This window comes from Nymphaea colorata, chromosome 9 (genome assembly GCF_008831285.2).
Source record: "Nymphaea colorata isolate Beijing-Zhang1983 chromosome 9, ASM883128v2, whole genome shotgun sequence".
In the NCBI taxonomy this organism is placed as follows: domain Eukaryota; kingdom Viridiplantae; phylum Streptophyta; class Magnoliopsida; order Nymphaeales; family Nymphaeaceae; genus Nymphaea; species Nymphaea colorata.
In genome coordinates, this window is record NC_045146.1 from 21,509,835 (window position 1) to 21,536,600 (window position 26,766).

General features: G+C 38.1%; 2 protein-coding genes and 1 non-coding gene across 6 annotated transcripts in view; 2 read left to right on the top strand and 1 right to left on the bottom strand.

Annotated features, from left to right (window-relative positions):
• LOC116260282 (probable LRR receptor-like serine/threonine-protein kinase At1g06840) overlaps positions 1-14,325 on the bottom strand; it is a 29,321-nt gene extending 14,996 nt beyond the window's left edge. For 2 of the 4 annotated variants that reach the window (XM_031638487.2, XM_031638486.2), the window contains exons 1-4: positions 13,957-14,325; positions 10,594-10,741; positions 1,498-1,569; positions 1,178-1,249 (exon numbers count right to left, since the gene is read on the bottom strand). In XM_031638487.2, coding sequence (XP_031494347.1) covers positions 1,178-1,249; positions 1,498-1,569; positions 10,594-10,741; positions 13,957-14,053 — 389 coding nt within the window. In that variant the 5' untranslated portion in view covers positions 14,054-14,325. Of the gene's footprint in view, positions 1-1,177; positions 1,250-1,479; positions 1,570-8,877; positions 8,996-10,593; positions 10,742-13,956 lie in introns of those variants that run through there. The other 2 variants (XM_031638488.2, XM_031638489.2) reach the window with 2 other exon arrangements.
• Positions 14,326-16,775: 2,450 nt separating this feature from the next.
• Positions 16,776-16,950, top strand: LOC116261636 (small nucleolar RNA snoR77). Its single transcript, XR_004174340.1, has one exon. It is a non-coding gene; the product is annotated as a small nucleolar RNA snoR77 (small nucleolar RNA).
• Positions 16,951-22,279: 5,329 nt separating this feature from the next.
• Positions 22,280-26,048, top strand: LOC116259977 (actin-7). Its single transcript, XM_031638016.2, has 5 exons — positions 22,280-22,437; positions 23,793-23,866; positions 23,968-24,361; positions 24,625-25,238; positions 25,632-26,048. Exons 2-5 carry the CDS (start codon positions 23,807-23,809, stop codon positions 25,695-25,697), a joined length of 1,134 nt encoding a protein of 377 aa, XP_031493876.1. The 5' UTR covers positions 22,280-22,437; positions 23,793-23,806; the 3' UTR covers positions 25,698-26,048.
• Positions 26,049-26,766: the final 718 nt, after the last annotated feature.

Genomic DNA, 26,766 nt, shown 5'->3' on the forward strand with positions numbered 1-26,766 from the left:
AACAAACCTTAACCAAACATTTTGGCTTAATAAAGCTTCAGGTTAGACCAAAGCAGCACATTCATAGGAATTCAAATGAAGCACGAAAAAGAATTACCCCATCATAAAACACAAGTTTAACGTTTATGCATAGGCAAGTATAACATCTATTTCCATCTATAGACAATATCATGAAACACAAAAGAAAGCTACAATTATTGAATCAACCTTACATTAATTGGATATGAACCTTGGAAGAACATACAAATGAATAGTCAACAAGTGGGTTGGTCTTTTGCTTGCTATGCTATAACTATAAGTAGGCTTATGGTCCTCCGCCTTGTTAGAATGTATGTATTCCTATATATATATATATATATATATATATATATATATATATATATATATATATATATATATATATACATTACATATATTAGTGTGCTAATATATGTCTTACATATATAAATATGTGTACATTTTAGGGTACCTAGGTCATACTTGTAATTTTCCATTTTCATTTATGTATTTTTCTATTTCTTTTACACCTTTTTTTATTATTTAAGAGGAGAACTAGCTGTTGGGCCTGTCTCCAACGGCTAGATTTCTAGCCGTTGGAAATGGCCCAACAGCCATTTCCCCTCCTCCTCTCTTCTTCTCTTGTATTATAAATAAGGGACTGTTGTCCCCTTTTATGTTATGGCTTGTTAAGCCACATCTTGTAGTATTGTTGAAGATCAATATACGTTTTGTTTATCCTCTTGTTAGAGGATTCTTGTGTATTGCCTTGTTGAGTTAGTGGGAGATTCAAGAGTGATATTCTTGAAGTATTTGCCTAGTTTGGGCCTGATTTACACGCCTTCCTACCAGAAGAATGCCTCTAGCGTCGCCCGCCAGAAGCTTCGCTTCCGGGAACAAATTTCTCCGCCGATAGGCAACGAAGGGTGACGCTGACTCTCCACCGGCCGGCGGGAAATACTTGGATTGGATCCAGAATGGACACTCTCATTAAGACAAAAATCAAACCAATCTTGATAGTCAAATCTGCATCAATAACTGAAACCATATATAGCAAAAAAAAAATGTGTGAAGTTAAAAAACCAAGAAAGCAATCAAGCATGCATATACCCTTGATAAACTAAAAGAAAGTGCCATAGCTTAAGCTTCAAACATGAAGTAAGGTTTTGATTTGGCTCACAATAGTAGCAGCGACTTTACACTTCCAATTTGCTTCGGTATCGTACCAGTGATGTTATTCCACATAACGCCACTAAAGTGAATGAACACATTATGTGAACAAAAAAAGATGGGTTAGAATATGATATTACTCTATATATATATATATATATATAGAGAGAGAGAGAGATGATATGCAAGCTAAAAGACATGAAAACCATTACAGCTTTCTGACTTCATGTGGATAACTTACAACTTTTTCATATAAGATGATGCTCAAATTAAAAATTTCATTCGTATGTGACATGCTCATAGTTTCCGCACCTCATATAAAGAACTTACAATATTTCCATATAGGACATCTGACTAATATTTGGTGCCAATGTTCCAGATAGATTCATCCGCAGCAGTTGTCTACAGAAAAGGGGGTCATATTCTCAGCATGGGACGAAAGAATGATACACAACTATGTTTAAGGAACAAAATAATAATCACAAACATGACAATATAAAAACCCAGGTGATGAGGCCCTTTACTTAAGTCATCAAAATCGGAAGCAGACATGAGTCCAAGATCCTAAGAAAACTAATCAGGACTACTCATTTCAGTTGATTGAATACATACATACACACATAGACATATATACATATATGTACATAAGGATTCAAGTCTGCCTGATGGTGCCAAAATGGATAAAAATAAAAAAATCCGTCACTGAAACACTATTAGCTGTTGGTGCACCACAAACCATTGCTGATGCTCCTATTGGCAACTATTTTTTAGAGATTGATTTTTATATATATAAGTCAAAGATTAATCAGTTAAGCATCGATGGAGCTTATTAGTTGACTAGTCTGACCAACTAATCATTGGTTTGAAACATGTCAGTCAATGACTGACTCAGCCGACCATTTGGGATTCTGACAACGGAGCTCTGTACTCTGGACCAAGGTTTTAAACTATGTGTGCAAAGCATAATCTAGTACAATATGATAGAAATGTAGCACCAATATCTGTAACCCGAAAACAGCACTCAAGCAGGAAGATAGAGAGAGAGAGAGAGAGAGAGAGAGAGAGAGAGAGAAAATGAAAACAAGAAGAAACTGAGGAGAAGAAGCCGTAGCCAAAATGGTTTGCACGGCCTCTATTTATAATCTCATTTTCAGAATTCTAAGAGTCTCCAATCGTAGAATCCTAGGAGATTTCACAAGCTTCAAGGACATTAATTACATCATAGAAACCTAAGAGACTTCACATATTACAAGGATATTAACTACAACATAGAATCCTAGGAGACTTCCCATATAACAAGGATATTAACTATAACATAGAATCCTAGGAGACTCTTCACATGTTACAAGGACATTAAATATTTTAACACATTCTACAAGGAGGTGGAATCCTAAGAGACTCCTCTTCAACGTGCTGGTGAAGGATTTATATTTTAACACCCTCCCTCAAGTTGTGCATGGTTTTGCACCATGTACAACTTGCCTTTTAGAAACCAGAATCGTTCCTTTGTTAATCCTTTTGTAAATAAGTCTGCAACTTGTTCATCTGTACGAACATAAATAGGCTGAATTTCCTTGTCTTCCACCTTTTGTCTAACAAAGTGTTGATCAATCTCAATGTGCTTTGTTCGACCATGTTGTACGGGATTAAAGGCAATGTTAATAGCGCTTTGATTATCGCACATTAACATTGATGTTTTAATCTTTTCTCCAATGTCTTCTAGCAAATGTCTAACCCATGTAACTTCAGCAGTACCTGCAGCCATGCATCTGTATTCAGCTTCAGTGCTGGATCTTGCTACTGCCTTTTGCTTTCGACAACTCCAAGACACAAGATTACGTCCAATGAAAATACAAAAACCAGAAATGGACTTTCTTTGATCGGGATCTCCAGCCCAATCTGCATCTGTGAATGTCATAAGTTGATGTCCAGTAGTTATATTTTCACTCTTACCATAAACTAAGCCATCTCCTGCTGTCCCTTTAAGATATCTTAATATTCTTTTGACAGCATCCATGTGAGTATCTCTAGGTGCATGCATAAATTGGGATACTTGATTCACAGCATATATAATATCTGGTCTAGTAAATGTAAGATATTGAAGTGCCCCAACAATACTTCGATATTGCGTAGGATCTTCATATAACTCCCCATCTTGAGCACTTAGTCTTTGATTTAGAACACTAGGAGTTCCAACAGGCTTACAATCAGACATACCTGACTTTTTCAACAAATCCAACGTGTATTTCTGTTGTGTCAATGTGAGGCGATTATTGTGCCTATCAATCTCCACTCCAAGAAAGAATCGTAAATCACCAAGCTCTTTCATTTTGAAGTTTTGCATCATCAAAACTTTAGCTTCTTCTATGTGTTTTTCTGAATTGCCTGTGATAACAATATCATCAACATATATAAGAAGTAAAGTAAATATGTTTTCCTTTCGATAAATGAAAAGAGAGTGATCTAGAGGACATCTCCGAAAACCACATTCTTGAATCTTGCAAGAGAAACTGTCAAACCACGAACGTGAGGCCTGTTTAAGTCCATAAATAGATTTTCTTAGTTTGCAAACCCATGCATGAGAGTCTCCTTTCGTGTATCCTGGAGGTTGTTCCATATATACTTCCTCCCTTAAATCACCATGAAGAAAAGCATTCTTCACGTCCATTTGATGTAGTCTCCATCCATATTCAACTGCCAATGATATAATCACGCGAATTGTTCCCATTTTGATCACAGGGCTGAATGTCTCATCATAATCTTCTCCATATTGTTGTGTAAACCCTTTTGCTACTAACCTTGCTTTGTGTCTTTCTATGCTGCCGTCAGGTTTGTATTTAATTTTGTATACCCATTTGGAGCCCACTACGTTCTTTTCGTGTGGCCTCGGAACGATCTCCCATGTTCCACATTCATGCAAGGCATCCATTTCTTCTTTCATAGCCTTTCTCCAATGATGTGATTTTGATGCTTCATCAAATGAAGTAGGTTCTTCCTCCTTGCCAACTTTTGCCATGAATAACTGAAAATCAAGTGATAAAGAATCATAGCTAACCCACCTGTGAATGGGATGACGAATGCGTTGGGATCTTCTAAGGTGGGGCATGTTGTCTTCTTCACTGTGAGCATCTCTGTCCCTTAGTCGTCGACTGTAGATAAGACCCGAATACCGATGTGCATCGTTGCTCTGTTCATTATTGTTTTCGTGATGACTTAATGACTGTGTTGGATCTTCTTGATTTTCACTTTGAGCCATATCCGACGGTTGTATTGCTCTCTCTGAATCTTCACTTTGAGGCACATCATTTTCTATAACAGGATCTGCATTGAATAACTGTGTACTGGTCCAGGGATCATAAGATTCAATGGTCATAGGCATTTCATTTGTATTATCAAAACTATGTTCATCAAAAATGACATTTCTTGAAGTTTTGATACGTTTAGTTGTTGGATCATAGCATCGAAAACCTTTATATTCATCAGCATATCCAACGAATCTACATTGAATAGCTTTGTCTTGAAACTTGTTCCTCAAGGCAGCATCAACGTGAACATAGCATACACAACCAAAAACCTTCAAGTTCTTGTAATCAGGTTGTTTGCCTAAGAGTGTAAAATATGGCGATTTAGACATCAAGAGTGTCATAGGCAAACAATTTATTATGTATACAGCAGTATGGAAGGCTTCAGTCCACAAGGAAATGGGCACATTAGTATCATGCATCATGCTCATGGCGCTTTCAACTATATGTCGATGTTTCCGCTCAACTACACCATTTTGTTGTGGTGTGTAAGGGCAGGAAATTTGTCTAGTTATCCCTTTTTCACGTAGAAATTCAATAAAATCAAGCGAGGAATATTCTCCCCCTCCATCACATTGAAAATGCACCACATTGGATGAAAATTTAGTTTGAATCATGGCATAGAAGTTTCGAAATATGTGAGGTACTTCTGATTTGTGTTTCATGAAGTAAATCCAGGTGAAACGTGAGTAAGAGTCAATGAATAAGACATAATATCTTGACCCAGACATGGAATCAATAGGGGCTGGCCCCCATACATCAGAAAAAATAGTTTCAAAAGGTTTGGAAGCCCTTTGATTTATATTATGGAAAGGTAAAACATGACTCTTACAAAGTCCACAACTTGAACATTTTTTGACACTTGAAGTAAGAGGTAAACTTGATCTTGGAATGAGACTATCTGTGACAAGTTTTTCAATGAAATGTCGACCACAGTGTCCTAGCCGACTATGCCACAAATCAGACTCCAAAAATTGGTTAGGGCCCCTTACTTTTGATTGAAAATGGCAAGAACTTGGCACTGATGACGCATTATGAGAAAGAGAAAATGTCTTCAATCCTATATCAAAAGTGGATGAATCCTTGGGTAGACATTCCTTGAGGACGTACATATTCCCTTGACGCTCCCCTCTAGCGAACATTTTCTTCGTTTGGAGGTCCTTGACATAGACAGAAGAAGGTGTGAATTCAACAGAAGAGCTTGTATCATCAATGAGTTTAGAAATGGATATGATGTTCTTTTTGATATTGGGAGCAAGAACAACATTAGACAGTGATAGAGACGAGGATGACAATGGAATATGTGCATTTCCAATATGTGTAATAGGATGAGATTTTCCATCACCTGTTATAATGCAACTTCTACCGTAATGAGGGGATAAGTTAGTCAATTTACCTGCATTTCCTGTCACATGGGTAGCTGCACCTGAATCCAAGAACCATTCTCCCTGCTCATTTTGCTTTATAGTCATCTTTGAGAATGCGGCCATCAATAGCTGTTGCATATCTTCAGCGGTGGATTTAGAACTTTGTCCTCCTTGTTTATAATCATGTCTTACTCCTTTGTTTTTATTTTGAGGATTAAACCAACATTGTGCCTTCATGTGTCCTTTCTTGTTGCACTGAAAACAAATTGGTATTTTTCTTGAAGTATCCAAAGGAGACATACCTTGGTTATGTGGTGTTGGTAGAATGCCACGACCACCATGGTTGGAGTTCCCATGGCTCTTACCAAACTTTACATTCATAGCCAACACATTTTGGGAGTTCCCTTGATCAGTCCTTTCAATGACTCTTTTCATATTCATTTCATGTTGGAGAAGTTTACCTTGTAGTTCGTTGAAGGAAGGCAGAACAGGAAGGACCTCAAGAGCTGTAATAAAAGCATGATAATCATGCCCAAGTCCATTCAAGGTTTGCTGCACCTTTTCCTTATCAGAAATGTTATTCCCTGAGGCAGCAAGTTGGTCTGCGACGGCCTTAATACGCCCCAAATAATCCATGATAGACGTTGAACCTTTGCTCAAATTCTGAAATTCTTTCTTTAAGTACATAATTCGAGCTTCTGATATTTGGGAAAAGGTATCAGCAAGGGTTTCCCATAATTCTTCTGCAGTACAATCATCAGAAACTGAAAGTAACACTTGTTGAGATAAAGTGGACAAAATATACGCAACCAGACTTTGATCACGTCTCATCCACATAGCATGTTCAGGATTGTTGTCTTCATGAACAGCAATAACTTCTCCTGCCTCATTTTTTATTTCCTGTAAGACGGATATTGGTGGAGCCTTTGTTGAACCATCGAGATGTCCAAAGAGGCCTTGACTTCTTATGAAAGGCATGATTTGCCTTTTCCAGATCAGATAATTCTCATGGTTGAGTTTTTCGGTAATAAGGTGAGGAAGAAAACTTGAGGACATGCCAGAATGCGAAAGGTTTTCCATGACAGCAGAAAAGAATGGTATATAGGTAGAAGATGAGAGGGAAAGAAGACACGATATAACAAGATGTGTCCTTGGTAAGCAAGAAGAAAAAAGGAACAAGAATTGCGCAAGAGAAAAGTAAATTCAGGATAGAGACAAGATGAGAAAAGAGTTCTAACCAGATCAGACCTGTTTGGGCATTTCGTTTGGTAGAGATAACGTAACCTGGCGCTCTGATACCATGATAGAAATGTAGCACCAATATCTGTAACCCGAAAACAGCACTCAAGCAGGAAGATAGAGAGAGAGAGAGAGAGAGAGAGAGAGAGAGAGAGAAAATGAAAACAAGAAGAAACTGAGGAGAAGAAGCCGTAGCCAAAATGGTTTGCACGGCCTCTATTTATAATCTCATTTTCAGAATTCTAAGAGTCTCCAATCGTAGAATCCTAGGAGATTTCACAAGCTTCAAGGACATTAATTACATCATAGAAACCTAAGAGACTTCACATATTACAAGGATATTAACTACAACATAGAATCCTAGGAGACTTCCCATATAACAAGGATATTAACTATAACATAGAATCCTAGGAGACTCTTCACATGTTACAAGGACATTAAATATTTTAACACATTCTACAAGGAGGTGGAATCCTAAGAGACTCCTCTTCAACGTGCTGGTGAAGGATTTATATTTTAACACAATATGGGGAAAAACAACTGAATAGTGGAGATAATATCCCACTGTAAAAACACCACTCTGCAAACCATGAAATTGATGACCAAGAATTTTTGGGAAAAAAAAGCAATATAACTTTTGACATTTCGCAATAATAAAACTTTTTAACATGGGAACTGTTAAACTCATTCTTTGACAGTCATATGCATAATATGGTTATGAATGAGATCTACAAATGCAAGTGCGTAAATAAATAAGCTTGTTTATGCTCTAAGATAAGTATCTATCACTTCATTAATAAGTCTTCAATAGATCAACTTGTTTGATGGCTTCAATTTTGACAAATTTGTTCCCATTAGCATGAAAAAAGTATAGGATGAGAAGCTTATAGGTCTGATGCCTAACAATAATGTTTCAAAATCACATGAACAGAGCACAAACTTTCTCAGATGTATTCCAGAAAAGACCGAAAGGCTATCCCACACCTGTCTAGATGGCCATAACAAAGCAACATTATGCTACAAGTGCATTGACTAAAAGCAAAATCTGAGAATATGAAGCCATGGACAATATTCCATTTAAAGCAGAAATTAAAACGTAATCATCAGAATCAGAACCAGCTGCTTAAAAGAATATCTGTGGCACACTCAGCCACAACATTTACCAACTAAACCAATGTCTTTGTAGCAAAATAAGTTTTTCTCACCTCATGTATAACCTCAAATTACCTAGACGATGTGAAATTGTGTTAATATATACCAGGTGTATCTAACTGGACTCCTACTGCTGCTGTCTGGTTGTCTGACTTATCTCTTTCTAGCCTGGAGTTGAGTAGAAACTGATAGGTAAAGTCATATTTCAAGTTCACGTTTTATTCAATTTTGAGTTTTGATGGTAACCATAGCCAAGGGCAATAACAAGCAACTTGTTGGTAGAAACAACTTGCTTTTGTCAGTTTTTAACTTCCTGAAATTAAATGTAAGAATAGGCATGCAAGATATACACTCAGAGACACATAGCAAAATTAGCCTTCCAACCACAAGCTTTCAGAAGCACTGGCTGCATGTAGTCCAAGGTGAGGTTTCATGAAATTCAGTGTATTATCTTAGAAATTGTATATAACTCTCCCATGGTCCCATGCGAACTTTATTGTGCATTTCCATAAGGGCAATTACAATATTTTCAAATTTTTAACCATTAAGATATGATAATAATAAGAAAGTGAACAGTGTTGTTGTAGCAGTACTTTTAAGCATCTTCTTCTAAATCTCTTTCCCTCCATTGCAGGCTTATGAAAGAATACCTGAACCTGAGGAAGCTTTGGGACAAAATACAGAATTCTGGGAGGAATGAATAATAGAACTGGCCAATAATCACTACTGATACATGCATCCCACGGCAAATAGTTTAGATTAGCACCTCTAGCATGGAGAAAAAAGACAATCAGCAAAATATGATTAAAAATAATGGCTCACAGAAAGTGGATATGTGTGAAGAAAAAGACCATTCAATCCATCACTGGTGAAAGGATTACTGTGAGCCAGGCTTGTCAAAGAGTGCTAGTCAACAAAAAAAAAAATGCTAAGCTTATGATCTTTTATTATATAAATATCTTAAGTTTTAACTACGTTCTTCTCCTATGTCTTTGATCTGTAGAAGTGCATGTTGTGGACAATCAATCAAATTATTTAGAACCTATTTTTCAGTCTTGCGTGTTTTAAAGTAAAAATATCTTGATCACTTCTCTTAATCTCTTAATTTTGTCAAATAAAACAAAATTTTTATTTCTGATACATTTTCATACCATCAAACATTAGAATAAAGAAATTTTCAATATGGAAGTTAAAGCACAGTTTCATTTCTATACCCAATAGGTCAGCCCTATATCACTTTGCCGTACTACATCCACTCATATATATTGTTCTTGGATTTTTAACAGTGAAGTCCTCAGGTACCAAGCGAGGGAAGTTTTTTTTCTTGTGAAAATCTCAATAATTTAAAAAGAGCAACAATAATATAAAAATAATAATTGAAAATTCATGAGATTTTATTTTTTTTTTACCAATTTTCTTAAAACATTGATGAAAATCCAAAATAGTTATTCAAATATGAAAAGGAACATCAAAAAGATCAAATTATATGGAAAATATTTTTTTAAATGGGAAAAACACAATAAAAAGCAATTCTCGTTTTGGTGCTTTTTTTAAAACATCATGATCCGTGTTTTCATTGTTTTTCTTTGTTTTCCCATTTTTCAGTTTTTATCTAAGAAAAAATGAAAGCAACTTTGACAAGTGACAACCATTACATCTCAATTTATCCACTAAGCCCCAAATGTTTGAGATTTGTAGTGCATAACTATAAACCGTTTAGCACTTGGGCTTGTATGAGATGCATATGCAACCATGTGTGTATGTGTAATTTCCAACTCTATGCTAACTTTTCTAGGACCTATTTCATCATGACCAGCAAAATACTTTCCATGTTTCATTATGCTCATTTTTATGAAATGCTTGCTCTTAAATAAAAACAAATAATTCTGTAATTTTCCATTGAATGGCCCAACGTTGTCAATATCAGTATTGGCACCATATCAGTTTGATGATTTGATCACTAATGCAGTGCATCGGCTGACAAGCATTATTGCATGTTAGCCTGTATCATACTAATTTTCATTTTTCTGAATTAAAAAAGTTAAATTATATATTTAATTTATTAAAAATAAAAAGATAAAAAATGAGGCAAACACGTATTGCCCACACATTTTATTGGCAAGGGATTGATATTAACACCGTAATGACCTTCCTAAAATTTACTAGATTGAGTATCTTTTCTTGACAAGAGAACAAGAGGAAGATGGGAGTGGTATCTAATATACGTGGTTGTGTCCACACCTGTGTACACAAACCTACAGGTCTTATATACAAGTCAATCCTGTTAGATGTTCCCACCTACAAGATGGATAACTTTAGTGTGGATCAACAAGAACAAGCTACATAAATAGATATGGCACACTTACATTTCACGAACATGGAGGTATCCATCACTTCCGCATGAATTGAAACAGAAAATCCCAGTCCAGTTTGATGTGCATGGATCGCCATTGTCCCAGTTAAGTTTTTTCAAAGGATCATGCAAGTTTTCCCTGATAGCTTGCAAGGCAGATACTGAACCAAAGAATATCCATAGTCAAACAACTTCTTAAAAAAGAAAAAAGAATGCTTTTGCATTAAGCTAGTTGAATTTGCATCATGATGTTTATAGCAAATTCAACGTCCATATCCTATTAACATGATATGTAACCTTGAACACCACATGTTGGCTATCATGTTTCATGAATGAACATGAAACGCTGATGTTAAATTTTCTACAGTTAGCACTACCTCCTACTTAATCCATCTAACAACCACTTGTAACAGTGAATGAACAAATAAATTAATAGGTGAAAATTTTTCAATCCAAGTTGTGAATCTTTAAAGACTAAGTTGGAAAATACTCCGAACAAAAGCAAATGCTCAAACGATAAGATCCTACTGCCTACACAATATTGCAAGTTGTGAATATACAATTCCTACCTATCGAACTTAGTTAAATAACTTAAATTTGATCCATTCAGTTTTGTACTAGGGAGGTTGGGCATGGTCATCAGTCTATTGAAACTAAATATGCAGTCATGATATCACTGTGTCCCTCTCATTTGCCTTTTTCACTATAAACATCAGATATAACTATATGGTGATATTTCCTTGAGCACACATTTAGGAAGCATATTTACTGACAAATATTCTAAATCAGAAGAATCCAAGTACAGAATTAGCATGTCCACATTAGAATGTCACCATGATCATGTCTGACAATGAGAAATCTTGAACTGAGAACACCTAAAAATTGCATAGAACAGATACTAAAAATTTTTCATTCACCATTTGTGGTATTTCTTCCCAAAATGTCACTCGAGCCTAGATAGAGATTTAAACTACAATCGTGCCAGTGACAGATGTATGTTGAGCACATACTATCCACCTTGTTCATTAGCATTTGTTATGTTAGAGGGTGAACATTTAGTGCATACATGAAAGCTAAGACCTGAATATGATGGGATTCATTTTTGTTGTTGAAGGGGATAAAAAACTTATTTTGAATAAATGCAGATATAGGTTGCACTTCCCACAGTATCACTAAAGCAGCAGTAGTTACTTACGACTTCTGGTACCTAGATGAAGAAGCCAAATATGGGAAATTTTCTTGATTGCATGTTAATAGACACTAAAAGATCATCTGGATTTTAATCATAAAAAGGATAGACATTATCAACCGGACTTGGGCCTCATACCAATGGATGATGGTGGATATACTCTGCTTCTTCTCAGAATGTGATTAAGATTAAATTTAAGTGCTTTGCTTCCCTGTCCTGTATGTTCAGAGTCTTTTCAGACCCATTTTACACAAAGAAAGGAAGAACCAACAACGAGCCTACATCCCTAAGCCATGTCTTCGCCTAATAACTAAGATTGAGAACTTTGTTGAGAAACAAAGCACTGAAAAGCAAAGTCCTGATACTTCACTTCGCAAGTGTTTTGACAGTCTCATCGCAATTTTCCCTGTGCAAGAACTGCTTCTGCGACCGAATTATGACATAGTTATATGAACTCTATAGGATCATTCACTGGGATGAGAAAAGTGATTCTTTGATAGGAAGCCAAAGGGATAAATCCTCTGAAGACGCAATTGTTATTTCTGATTGACCAGCCTCATTTATGGTATTTTGAGAATTCCGGACTTGGCACTGCTTACTGAATAACGTGATTGATGAGATGGGTAAATTGTTGGAAATGATGTCCTTAAAGGTTATTTGGCCATAACGTAGTGATCACTGATAAGTGATAACCCATTTGCAATACAACGTATCTTCATGCTTCTTCTAGAAACACTATTCAGGTAAAATAATGTGTCCCATATGAATACCCAAGCTATAGTAAGCTAGACACTTACCCATAAACCGATAAACCGTCTTTTGATCATCTTAAACTTGTATGCTCTATCAAAATGAGCACCAGGCTAATGTAGAGTAAAGCATGTGTAATAGTTTCTACCAGGTTGAATTCTTCATTTCAAACGTGAAGTCACTTATTTAATCCAGTTCAGGTCTAGTCAAAAACCATGATGGCAAACTTTCGACCTTCAGCATAGAAGACTCAACCTGCGCATGTGTAAGCGTATAGATCATCGCTTTTGGACATGTTCTTACATAAGCCCCAGAGTTGTGCAGAGTTAGACCATGGTTTTCCTTTAGAATCCATGGAGTCAAAAGGCTAGCCTAAATTCAGTCAGTTGAACCTGTATTGAGCATCAAAAGAGTCTTTTCACATAGTGGAGAACATTATATCAGAATAATGTTACAGATTCTTCCTGACATCCTCCCTGCCTCGGTAACCAAAATGACCACAACAACCCGAAAATTTGTCTGATATGTTGCAACAGAGAGATATTTGCCGATCATTTATTGGATCTGAAACTAAATGCCTATGTATCATTTCATTCCATTTTTTATGGTTTTTATGGTCCCAGTCTTTTGTGTGCCAACAAAAAACATGAAGAAAAAAAAATATATATAAGCACATAAGCATACAATTTGGAGAAGAAACTAAAGCCAAGCTTCCGAGGAGCTTCTACAAGAAGACTCTAAGAGATGCTTGCCCTCCATTATCTTTGTTTTTGTACTTGAATTCCCACTCGCAAATAGGTGACGATATAAGGAGCTTTTGTACAGCACGTCGATTGTCTATAACACAGGGTTCCTACTTTGAAGCTTACCGCCATTTACTCCCTCCAAATTAAACACATATCGACGTGTTTCGATTGCAGGCGCATGCCTGACTCCACCCTCTTAATCCCTCAAAACCAGTGCACATTAAAGAGCATGTTCAAAGGCCACTGTCATCAGTTTCCAGTGTATAAGGGGAAAAAAAATCAAGCACAATTCATGTTTGTGCACGATTTTCGGATGATGCCATCAGACAGGGGTACGCAATCACACGCTCGCGCCCGCACAAGCGCAAGCAACGGTGAAGAACTAGAAGATGAAAGGAAGAGAAATCAAAGAACGTAATTCTAAATTATGCATGAATCCTCGGTCAGACTAATCACAAGACATGCACGAGTTCACGGGCCAACAATATACGCTCGCGCACATGCACACGCACACTCGCACGGTAAGAAACGGAGAGCATAGAGCAGATTGAAAAGATGGAATCAAGCAACGCATCCCAGATTGAGGGGGGATTGAACACGCTCGGATGCATATTTCTTGGACACAAGCACGGGCTCTCACAACTCTCAGACGGAGAAGAAACTCCGGTCAGAAGTGAATGTCTTGCCGTACCTTCCGATGGATCCGTCAGTTGAGCCCGGACGGTAACAACAGAACCCACGATATTTAGAGCAAGCATCAGCAACCACGTCTTCTTCCATTCTGGCATCTCGAGTCTCCAAAAACCACGGAGATGGACGCGCAAAAGAGAGGCAGCAGCCAGAGTCGCAAGGCGATAGCGTCGGGCGATGCGATCTGGAGGAAAAGGAAGAGTGCATCGTCATACCTCCGAAAGCATCCACCTCCTCTGGCATTAATAAATGGGGCTTTGGAGAACGACGTCTTTGACTTCACGGAGCTTAAAAATTCTCAGAGCTTCAGAGAATAATGACGGAAGGGAAGATGTCGGGGATGAGAGCGAGGGAAGCCTCGGTGGATAGAAACAAAAGGGAAGGGACTTGAAACAAGAAAGCAAGAACCGACCGTGTTAAAAAAACGAGGGAAAGCATGGTGACGTCATAATTTCGAAAACCCCTCTCTGCTTATACCTTTTTCCACATAAGGTCTTGCACTTTCACTTTTTACTGCCAAACTGGAACCGTCATGTCAACCGCGGACCTTAAGCTTGCAGTCGCGGAAGGCGCAAAACAATATCTAGACGATTACGCCGTTTCAGGAAAAAAAAAAAAAAAAAGGAAACTCCGTTTTTTTGCATGAGACGAAAAATGTTTCCCCAAAAAAAGAAGTAATACAATCAGTAGAATCAGTACAAAACTTTACTGGAAAATTGTTCACTCATCCCTTTCAAGAGAATTTGTGCGTTATGAATAATCCCCCTCTACGACACTTAAAAGTAGACAAACCTTCTTTTTCAGTTTTAAGTAATGAAAATAGTTTTTACTCTCTTTTTTTTTTTTTTTACCTTTCTTGTTCTTTTATAACTTATTATATATATAAATATGGATAGATATACATGGGTTCAATAAATATAAGCATTAATGTATGCTATTTCCCAATCGCAACTTGCCCAATCAATACGATCTAATAATTCACATAATAGTACATTTTAAATATTTCAAAAAGTATTGTTAAAAATATATTGTAGATGTGAGTCATGTGATCTAAACACAAAAATATACATAATGGATATTATTCAAATGTTGACAACACTTTAGGTTAGAACAGGTATTTGTCTTCTTCACATTAAAGTTGAGTGCGAAATGACTTAAGAGGACTTGTCTTCCTACCGTGGCGTGGAAAGTTCAGCACCACATTTCACTTTGACCTTGTAAGTACTTGAGCGAAAGCTGGTGACCAATCTGCAGTGACCAAAGTGCAAAATTCAAACGATGCTTACTCATGCAATAGCAGAACTCGACTTCCAAGGACGACCGAGTACACTTTTAAGTCGCCGTTTCTTTTTTGTTGGGCAACTGAATAGAAACTGAAAATACATATAAGACAATACACCAGTGGGAGGCAATCATGCTTGTTCAAATTATCTCTCTCCTTCATGCTGCTGTGTCAAGCTGATGGAATTTCTAACGAAAAATGAGTAACCCAAAAGGAAGTGGCAGACTCGTTCTTATTAATTGTTTACATATTAATCCTTTCCATGTAATTTTTATCATTTACAATATTGATGCCTCTTAAGACTTTAAAATTTTATAACTAATGTCTCTTATCCAAAATTTTCTGGCTTCACCCCTGACTTGAATAAGTTATTGATCTTACTTGTGTTGAGCTAGAGTCAGGAATATGGAGGTGAAAATGGAGATATAATAACGTAAGCTTGAAATACATCTTTAATTTAAAAATGGTTGGAGTCGGCCTTTTTTTTTTACCCATATTTCTGGTACTGATTCCCAACTCCCAGATTCAAGGTCCAAAATGCCAGAGAAATAAATGTGACGAAAAGCCATAAAAACTCACTAAAGCAACGCGTCTTCTTAGTGATGATTTATATATAAAACGCTACCCCACGTATATTGATTCAGGCGTGTAAAATTAAATTGTTCGATCGTCAGATGTTTTCGTTAAGCACTTTACCATCGGTAGTTTCTTTTGAAAATCTCTCGGTGAAGACATTAGATATGATTTTTTTTTCACATTTATCCCTACTTTTGTTCGCATATTCTTGAGAAACAAACCTTTGTTCTTTTACTTAATCATTTCAGGTTGATAATTTACCGTCGAATTGATTGGTAAAAAAAATTGCAGTGGGTGCAAAAAAGCCTTGTGCCAGATCCTTCTAATTTTAAAGGGCCCTCAAATGACAAGAAAACCATTCAACCTGTTCAACTAACGAAAGTAAGAATGGAAATGTGAGGGGATTAATTTGTCAATCACAGTAAGCATACACGAATTTGCGTTGTTGAATTCAAAAAGCACTCTACGAACTCCGAAAGGATTGAGGCTATTTAGGAAATTCATGAGAATCCGATGGGCATTTTGAATGAGATTGATTTTAGCCTTTTAGGGTTTTAGGGTTCCTTTCCCTCCATGACTATAAATTTTGACTCGCCCTCGAGGGTTGAGTCTCATTCGCAGGCCACACAGCGCAGCGCTGAAGCGAGATCCTTTGGCCGTAGCTCCTCTCTCTCTCGATTCGCAGGCCATAGGGCGCCGCTCTGAAGCGAGATCCTTTGGCCATAGCTCGTGTCTCCATCTCTTTTGCTATCTTTTTCTATTCGTGTGGTTTTGCTCAATCTCTTTTTCTTCTTCTTGGTATTCATTATTGAATGTTTGCTATTTTCTCCCGAGATTGCTGTGTGAATGAGTCTTGAGGTATCTGTTTTTGATCTCCCCGTCTCTTCTTCTTGTTGTTCTTCTTGAAAAACTCAGTCCTTTCTTTTTTTCCCAATAGTGTGTTTGAAATCGGGCAAAATTTCAGGCAGCCTCTCTGCGAAATTGCACATGGCAGGCGGGGTGTTAGTTTGTCCGGAAATCGAAGGAACAGCTTCTGCTCTTCTGATTCGCTGAGAAGGTAAAGAGGTTGGAGAGGGGGAAATCCCTCCTCTTCTTTCCACCCTTCCCTGAAGCGGGTCTAGTAAGCCTAAGTACATCCTCTCTCTCTCTCTCTGTCTCTCTCTTAAGCAAAACCCCTCTTTTGTAATGTTCAACTCTAATGGGTGAAACGCGACATTTTTGGAATCAATTTTTTATCATGAAAGGAATCACCTGTCGTGTTACCATTACTGGTGCTGGATTTTTTCCAAGATTTTGATGTAGAAGTTTATATGTTCCAACCTGCTAGAAAAGTTCCCGTGACATTGCTTTTTATCGTGAAGTGGAGACCAGCGAGCAATTCTTCGGTTACCTTTCCCTTTCGTCGTCTCATCCAGAAATTCTTCGTAAGTTCAGATTTCAGAGTGTGCCGAAAGAAGATCAGGTCCAACCATAATTAACTTATTTGGTCATATTTTGAGAAAATTTTAAGGTCCATTCAGAATCTTAACCTGGACATCTTCATAAGTTCATAAACGAAAGGCCCCCAACCCCGCTTCTATATCTGCTTAATTGGAGGTGGCAACGATAGAAAGGCCGCCTCTCCATTCCATGGCTGACCAGAAATTTTAGTGTAACAATTGTTTTTTATTACCCAATTTCTTGAAGAGTTTGTAGAAACGCTCTCAATTAATTGTCATATATGTAACACTTATGACTTACCCTGGTGCACGGGAATGTGCAAGGATCTCCTTGTCCGCCATTTGGAATTGGTGAATTGGAAACCAAATCCATATTTCCAAAACCTATTAATGTTTAATGGAATGGGATAAAGATTCCATTAGTTTGATGGCCATGGATGGGGATAAGTTGAAAGTGGTGAAATTAAGCCTTGATTAAGAATTAAACGGAAACTTTTTTTCTAGAATTTTTTGCCCACCACTTGAGATGGAAAGAAATTTTTGAAAAAATTTTCTGAAAATCAACAAACGGGCCCCGAGGAAAAATTGATGATCCTCTCTTTTCCTGATTCCTTTTTTCTTTATTTCCCCGTCCTTTTTTAAAATGTGTCCTTTTCTAAAATGTAGATAGGGGGATGGGAAAAGAGAGCATACCAGCAAAGGAGGTATCTAGTCTTATTTAAAACATAACGTATTTCATCCTCTAACATCAAAAGGCTGTTTCATGTGAAATATTTTTTAAACAGCGGCGCTAAAAATTTCCAACTGAGGGACACTAATGCATAATGCTAAAAGGGTAAATCAAATGTAAACATATAAGGTGCCAAAATTATTCAAAACTTGTCCTTAACTTTTTATGTAGCTGGACATCTCAAAATTCTAATGATTTTGATTGCCAAGTCCATTTCTCTTTTTATTAAACATGATTTATGTATCTACATTTGATATAAAAGGAGATATGATAAAGATTTGACTAAACAATCAAGGTTGATGAATTAAACTAGTCACATTTTGAAATTGGTTCTTCCTTAAAAAATTACCAATTTTGACGAAGAAAGGATGGTTATAGAAACAATGTCAAAGAAGAATAAAAGGAAGAAAAACAAAATTGGACCAAGATTGAGAAAGAAAATACAAAGATAAAAATAAAATCAAGTCCGAAAATGAGACCTGCTGAATTATGCTCCATATATAATGGACACACAAAAGGAAGTTGAACTCCCGTATCATGTATACTAAAAAATAAGCAGGTAGATGCCCCCAAATGTTCATTTTAATCGTTTGGTTATTTTGAAACCAATACCTCAACAACCAACCTGATATTTATTTATGACATGTATGGTTCCAAACTGTTTCCAATTAAGTAGAAACACAAGTCCAATTTGAATTTGTTTGGGGTTGGCTACCACAACAAACTAAGCATAACATAGATAGCGAAACCAAACCTTTCTTGAAAGCATTTCACAACTACTCTTCTTATTGGAAGAAACCAGTCCTGATCAACTTTTTAAACCGTTCATCATAAAAAATGAGCCTCTACCATTGCTGTTGTTCCATAACTCCAGTTAAGATATCAGATAGCTTTCAAGGAGAAAGAAAATGAAGTATTTTTCTTTCTTTTGGTGTAAATTAAAGTGAAAACCACCTTAATTTCAACCTCAGAAGTCAATATTTAAAAGCACAAGTGACTCAATATGACATGATTCAACTTGATGCGCTTGTTGGGCAGTTGATGACAACGATAAGGCAAATATCAAACATAAAAATATGAGATATATTTTTAGATTATGGTCAAAAGATAGGAGCCTAGAAGGTAATTTACCAAGTTCAGAAGGTTAGGCGTTCCAGATTCGGTAGGTGATCATCTTCCTCAATCATGCTGGGGAACGTATAGAAACTCCCGATTAATTAAATCCAACATCTGAAAGAGCACGCCGACGCCGGAGTCCGATTCACAGCCGCGCCGCATTGTTTATATTTACTCACCATACCAAACTTTTATTCTAATTTCATCATACCCGTATGGCCAACAACCAACCACTACATTTTTTTTTTTTAAGTATTTGAACAAAGCAAACCTCAATGAGCGTAATCCCAAGGGTGGGTCTGATCATGTTCTTGGATTGCTTAGAACAGTACGAACTCTGTTGCCAAATGTTCAAATCCATGTTTTCCACTTTGGACTTCCCAAAAACATCTTCTTTTTGCAGTTTGGAGATATCCATTTTTTCCATTCACCAGCGTTGAGATAATCCTTAAGTTGAAAGTATTGCATATATGAGATATGCAGGTAGTTTATGAAAATAAGAAGAAAACTCACATATGTTTTACTTTTAGTTTAGCTTCTGAAATCATCAAACATGAATTTTGAAAACTGAACAACTTAAACATGTATTTAGGAAATGTCTAATGAGTCTTAAGATTATGGTGGAAAAAAGCCCATCATCCAGGAAGCGACAAGGAAGCTAAACTAATGTGTGTGTATATATATAAGTGAGAGCATGGTAGAAGCCAGAAGCGAAGAAGACCGACATGGGTTCCCCCTTCACAGGCGTTGCCTTCTTCCTCGCCTTTGCTTTCCTTGGGCTTTCCGCCGCCACCCCTGAAGCCGTAGCAGAATCTGACGGCACTCCCTTCAAGCGACCAGCTCTCCACCACGTTTACAGCCACTTCAGGCCACCACCTCTCCACCATGTATACCACCGCCACTACAGGCCATCGCCACCAATGCGCCGCCCTTATCGGTCGCCGACTCCACGCTACGTCTACCACCTACTGACCCAGAAGCCTCACCCACCAGCTTCAACAACCGAACACATCTCCCTCTACCCCCATTTTCATCGACACTTTCCACGACCACGATACGACCATCACCCGCCACTCACCCCTGGCGTCCGCCGCACCTCCACCGCTACGTCCGGCCACCTCTCCGTTACCGGTCACCTTGGCGCCACCACTGGAGAAGCGGGCCACAACACGGCCACTGAGTAATAGTGCAGCTGGTCTGGCCGTTGGCCGGCAAAGTATCGGCGAGTGCTCAATCCGGTTTAATAATAAAGAGGGCGGGTCGAGCAGGCCAAGCGTGAGAGCTCCCCACCTGCCGCCGTCGATGGCTGAGGGTGCTTTTCACCGGTCCTGGTTGGTGTGAGTCGTCCTCGATTTCTTCTCGTCGCCTAATTCATGTTCTATTGCATTTGAAAATTCTTTAGATTGATTTGTCTGCGTGAACTCGGGCCATCGAGTTCGTTGAATAAGAAAAAGAAAGGCTATTTATTAGCTTGTATTGCGTTTCCTAGTGAAAGAGCGTCTGATTACCACTCTTTCTGCCTCCCTCTGTCTCTCTTTTCCCTCTCTAAGTCGACACGATTACCATAGATTCAACTTTTGTCTCCTTGCAAGCCGCCACGATACTGTATAAGGGGCACTTTAGTCTTCTTAAAACACATTTTTTGCCTTTATGAGTGCACGGATTGTTAATTCTATCGGGAAAAACTGAAGCCTCCGTCTTAGATGGTGTATAAATTATGACTCAATGAGGTGAAAAAGAAGTTTTTAAAAGAATAAAAAGAAAATTGTGATAAAAAAAGGTTAAAAGTTGAAAAATTACATTCATTATCAAAAATTTTTAAAATATCTCAACCCTTTCTCAATTTGTTTGTTTTATATTGTTGTCCATTTCCTTTTTTTTCCTTTGCCTCCAAGGTTTGAGCTGGATCGTGATTCAACATACTTTTTGTCCGCATCGCTCTTCGTTTCTCATATTTACAAAAATTTTTGTTGCACTAAGACATGGTATAATTGGAATCCACTAATTAACCCAACAATCAATTTTGAACAACACCCTCTATAAATGTCAACTAAGCATACCATTATACGCCAAATTAAGTCCTTAAACAACCCGCTACCATGCATTCATTTTGGTGAGGTTTCGATCATGGTCATCATTTTTGGCATCACTTTCCCATGGAGTAGTTGGATAAGACCAACTGGTAGTTAGAAGATCTTATTCCATGTTGTCATTGTCGACGTTGCTCATCAGTCTGCATCGGTTAGATTGGCATTTTATCTTTGCTGAATTGGTTCAAATTTGAACAGTAAGGTTTTTTTTTAATGTTAATTAGTTTTTTAAAATCGTTGTTTAGATAACAAATTCAGAAGTAAAGCTATGAACTACTATTGGCCAATAGACCATACTAGTTGACAAATAATTAAATCGGTACGTACCCATATCTGTACTGATAACAACGGCCAAAATTGTCTAAAAAAGAAATTTGATTAAGTTTTTTTCAATTGCTCATTGACTTGTTTTCTTCATTGATACCGAGCAAGTGGGTACAAGCATCATGCCGTGTTCATCTCTCTCCCAAGTAGGGTTTTTTTTTTCCTGAAAATTATTGAGAAAAAGGATAAACTTTCGCCAATTATTGAAGAACCCATAAGTAGGAGAAAATTCCCGAGCCGTCTCTAACCGGTCCGATCCAGCAAGGGCCAGCCGGCGATACGTTACGGCGGCGATGACGACGAACCGGACGGAGGGAGTAGCTCCGTTAAAAGAAAGGAAGCCAGCTGGTTCGCCGGTGGGTCCCGCCTTCGTTTAAGACTTTCCGTGGAAGGGAATCGAATGGGAAATGATTCCATCCCTCAGATCTTCGGTGGAACAACTGATGTCTTAAGCGATGGCGATATTTTCATAATAGCGGACGCTGGAAATATAACACGCTCTAGGCCCTTTGGCGGATACTAAAGGCTTTGGCAAATTAATTTTTGGTTCTTTGGTGTCTTCATTATTAGCTGGAAAACTTCGCGTTTGATATAGAAAATATTTCTATATGGACTTCATTTTTAAGAGATATTGCCCTGAAAGACATATGTTCAATTTTAACACGTTATTTGGAATGATTTTATCCGGATAACTTGGTGGAATCTCATCTTCTTAGGGCCTCAACAATTGCCACAGCGTAGTTTCGGGCCCCGCTGGCTTGCCCTTTAAAAGACTAAACCCTCCTTGTTTGTCGATCCCTTCCGCTCTCCGCTCTTGTTCTCGTTCAGTCAGTTCTTCACCTTCCCCTCCCTTCCCTCTCTCTTCTCTCTTCCGAAGAAGAAGAAGAAGAAGAAGAAGAGGAGGGTCACCTGCAGTTCACACAAGGTCCTCTCTCCTTCTCTCTCTTCTCTCGCTTTCCATGTCGCTGCTTGAGTGCGCTCTCTTTTCTCCGATCATCGCTTTTTGCAGAAATATTTGGTTTTTTTTAGTAATAGTTTGTGAAAAGTTCGTTATCCATGCGGTACTTCCAGTAACTCGTATCAAGTCGTGCAATTTTATGTTCTGCTGCTACTTACCTTTCCCGGTCCTAGCTATCTAGAGTTTGAGTTATTGGAGTTGTTCAGCATGGAATGGGTGCGACATATTGCTATCATGCTTATTGATAGTTTCATACCCCAGAATTTTTGTGATAAATAGAAGTGTCTTTTTGTGTTTAGTTGATTCGACATCGCTCTTTTGACTAGCTTCAGCCAAACCGTAGGTTGTTGATACTAGAGGAATTGGATGGAAACTTGTGTGGATTAGGTAGATGTTTCTGTTATCTGTGTTTTGTATATCTCTTTAGGCACGTGGAATGCATGGTAACTTACTGCTGTTTTCTAATTGAATCAGTATTCTTTTAGGCTAGTATCATAGTGATAGAGGAAAAAAATGGAGACTTCTGCAGGTTAAGGTTGATTTATATAGGCGAACGTGCCATTCTCCGGATTTATTCTCTTTTATGCTTGGGGTTTTGGATCCTTTTCCACGTCAATGTTGTTCTTATTGTAAGTGAACATGTTTTCCCGCTATGAAAAAAAAAAAAAAAGGTGCCGACTGTAGCTTGTTGAGTTCTGTTGCATCTTGAGGCTTCGCTTGAGAATATAATGTTGTGCCCCTGTCTTTGGTGTTTTTATATGTTATTATGTACATGAGTAATTGGTTTGCTGCTTTTGTCAATAGACTGAAGGCCGCAGTGGCTTTCTTTCTCCATGTAATTAGGCTGGTTGATTTAGTACTACTGGTCATTCTTTCACATGTCGAATTGTCTTTTCTTATGATTCGAACTTCATATTGGAGCTGATACTTTTTTCACACTTGAACTTAAAGCATAACTGTTCTTAATTTTCACCGATTCAGGGTAGTGGCAAGTATGTCCATGTACCATCGGGAGTGATTTATATCATACCTTAGTTTGTTTTATATGAATCTTCTGTCATAATCTGTCAGCACTCAGCAGCTATAGTCTTGCAAATTCCAAAACATGGTTTTTAGTTGTCCTGTCTCTGCTTGGTAAAGCATGAGGAAACAATCTTGAGATTCCTGTGTTGCTAGTGTAAGCATTTCATTTTGAATTTCCTACAAATCTGTGTGCCCATTATCTGCATTGACATTGAGTCATTGTCCATTAGTTTATTTCAGTGAAAGTTCTTCCGTAGTCTTCTTCTGTAGTCTTCTAATTTGGTTCTTAAATAATGCAGCTTGATATAGAAAAATGGCGGACACTGAAGATATTCAGCCCCTTGTTTGTGACAATGGAACTGGAATGGTCAAGGTATGCACGGTTCTTGTGCATCTTGCTTGTCAGTTTTCTTTCCCATGGTATTTCATCTATTAAATTGGTTACCTTCCGCTGTATATGCATCTGGACAACAGGCTGGCTTTGCTGGTGATGATGCTCCAAGGGCTGTGTTCCCTAGTATTGTTGGTCGGCCTCGCCATACAGGTGTCATGGTTGGGATGGGGCAGAAGGATGCATATGTTGGTGATGAAGCCCAATCAAAAAGAGGTATCCTCACATTAAAATACCCAATCGAGCATGGTATCGTGAGCAATTGGGATGACATGGAGAAGATCTGGCATCATACCTTCTACAATGAGCTTCGTGTTGCTCCAGAGGAGCACCCTATTCTTCTAACTGAAGCCCCATTGAACCCCAAAGCCAACAGGGAGAAAATGACACAGATCATGTTTGAGACGTTTAATGTCCCTGCCATGTATGTGGCCATTCAAGCCGTCCTTTCTCTTTATGCAAGTGGCCGTACGACAGGTTAGTTGAGTTATCCGATGCATGCTTGCTACGCTTGCCCAATAAACAGAACAGAATTATGAATATGTGACGTTCCTGACATTGATATATAGCTCTCAAGCAGATAAACACACACACACATACATGCATGGCTGTAATTGCTTTAATTTTTCAAGTCAATGTCTTGAAGCTTTTCCTAGGTGAATGCTGATGAGTAGATGAAGCTTTATGGCTTCTTATTATGAAATTTCTTGATTTTTGGCTTACTGGACTTTTGTTTACAGGTATTGTGTTGGATTCTGGTGATGGTGTCAGCCACACTGTCCCCATCTATGAAGGTTATGCTCTCCCTCATGCCATTCTTCGACTTGATCTTGCTGGTAGGGATCTGACTGATGCCCTCATGAAGATTCTGACTGAGAGAGGTTACTCTTTTACCACAACTGCCGAACGAGAAATTGTTCGTGATATTAAAGAGAAACTTGCTTATGTTGCCCTTGATTATGAACAAGAACTTGAGGCTGCTAAGAGCAGTTCTTCCATTGAGAAGAACTATGAGCTGCCTGATGGACAGATCATCACCATTGGAGCTGAACGGTTCCGATGTCCAGAGGTGCTCTTCCAACCATCTCTCATCGGTATGGAAGCTGCTGGTATCCATGAGACCACATACAACTCAATCATGAAGTGTGATGTGGATATCAGAAAGGACCTGTATGGGAACATTGTTCTCAGTGGTGGATCAACTATGTTCCCTGGCATAGCTGACCGAATGAGCAAGGAGATCACTGCACTTGCTCCGAGCAGCATGAAGATTAAGGTTGTGGCACCGCCTGAGAGGAAATACAGTGTCTGGATTGGTGGCTCAATCTTGGCTTCACTGAGCACTTTCCAACAGGTACGTCATCCTGTCCTGGTCATCTTATTTTGTTCCGTTTATTTTGAAAACCTTTCTCAGAATATTATTTTGTCTTTTTTTTTTTAACACCATTGAAGTATTATAGCATTGTGTGTGACATATTATGTATTTATAGTTTCTACAGCATAAAGTTCTCTGGTCGACGATGTCAGGGAGAGTCACCGATAAGAATTATATGAACTTTGCTAATTGATTGGACTTGAGATCTTCCAGGAGGTCCAGAGTTCAGTTTGTCAATAAAAAAGACAAGAAAGAAAAGGAAATTTATAAATGAACGTAAACTTTTGATTGCTTAATGGTATGTGTTCTGCCGACGCTGCTGGATGAGGGTCATAATGATATGTATTTTTTTTCAAATTTGTGATCAAACAGATGTGGATAGCGAAGGCAGAGTACGACGAGTCTGGCCCATCCATTGTCCACCGGAAGTGCTTCTGAGCTCTGTTTTTCTGCTTTTTGTGTTTGCATATCATTTACCTTTTGTGTCTGGAGTCGGATTGGTTCAGAAATTGTCATCGATTATTGTATTACCGTATGGAAATTCTCATTCCTATCATGTAATGGCTGGAACGTGTACCCAAGTTTAGGTCGGATTGCATGTATAGCTTGCATAGTTTTGTCCAGTTTGCAGGTGGAGCTAAAGTTTGCTATTACTTCTTGTTTGTCCCTTGTAGTTATGTTCAACAAGCAGCGATGTGGTTGAACAATGAACTCTTGAAGGCTTTTTCCTCTCCCCGTTTGTATTATTCGTCTTGGACGTCATATTCTATGGTAAAGGTTTTCTTTTTATTGCCGATTGTATGATCGGTAGATCGTTTTTAGAATCATTGCCGTCGTTTGAAGGCCTTCGTTGTGTATGCGTTGTGCAACAGTCGTGCCCATTTTCCCCAATAGCAACAGCGTGCACTTTTCTCAGTCCTTAGCGGGATTTCGCACTTTCAATTGGTGATTTGCATTTGCTGGTTTGAAAGGAGAGTGGTTCCGGGGGCAGGTTTGACCCAAATTTCAGGTTACATGTCCAAGAACCAGATTGCGATATGCTTGTCCTCCTGCGTTAAATATCATCCTACGGGAATTAAATTTTCATTTTGTTGACATTTAGATCAAGGCGAGCAATCGAGTTTATTGATTTTTTCTTTCAGAAAATTTGTCCCAGAGAGAGAGAGAGAGAGAGAGAGAGTGAGAGTGAGAGAGGCGGAGAGGCTTACAAGTATCGGGCGGCCCGATAAGAAGCGGACCTGTGCCGGCCTGAAACCCGAGTTCAGTTTGGCCTAAGCTCCATCTGATTACTTTAAAAAATATATTTTTAAATATAAGATAATATAAATATAATTGATGGTAATAAAATATTATATTTATATATAAAATTAATAAAATAAATATTAAAAAATATTGAGTCCATTCGGTGCTTTTTTTGGGTTCGAGTCCGGCCGTGTTGGGCTCGGTGCTCAGTCTTCCTTACAACAGAGACAAGTGGTGCATAAAAAAGGTATTTATAAGTAAGTGA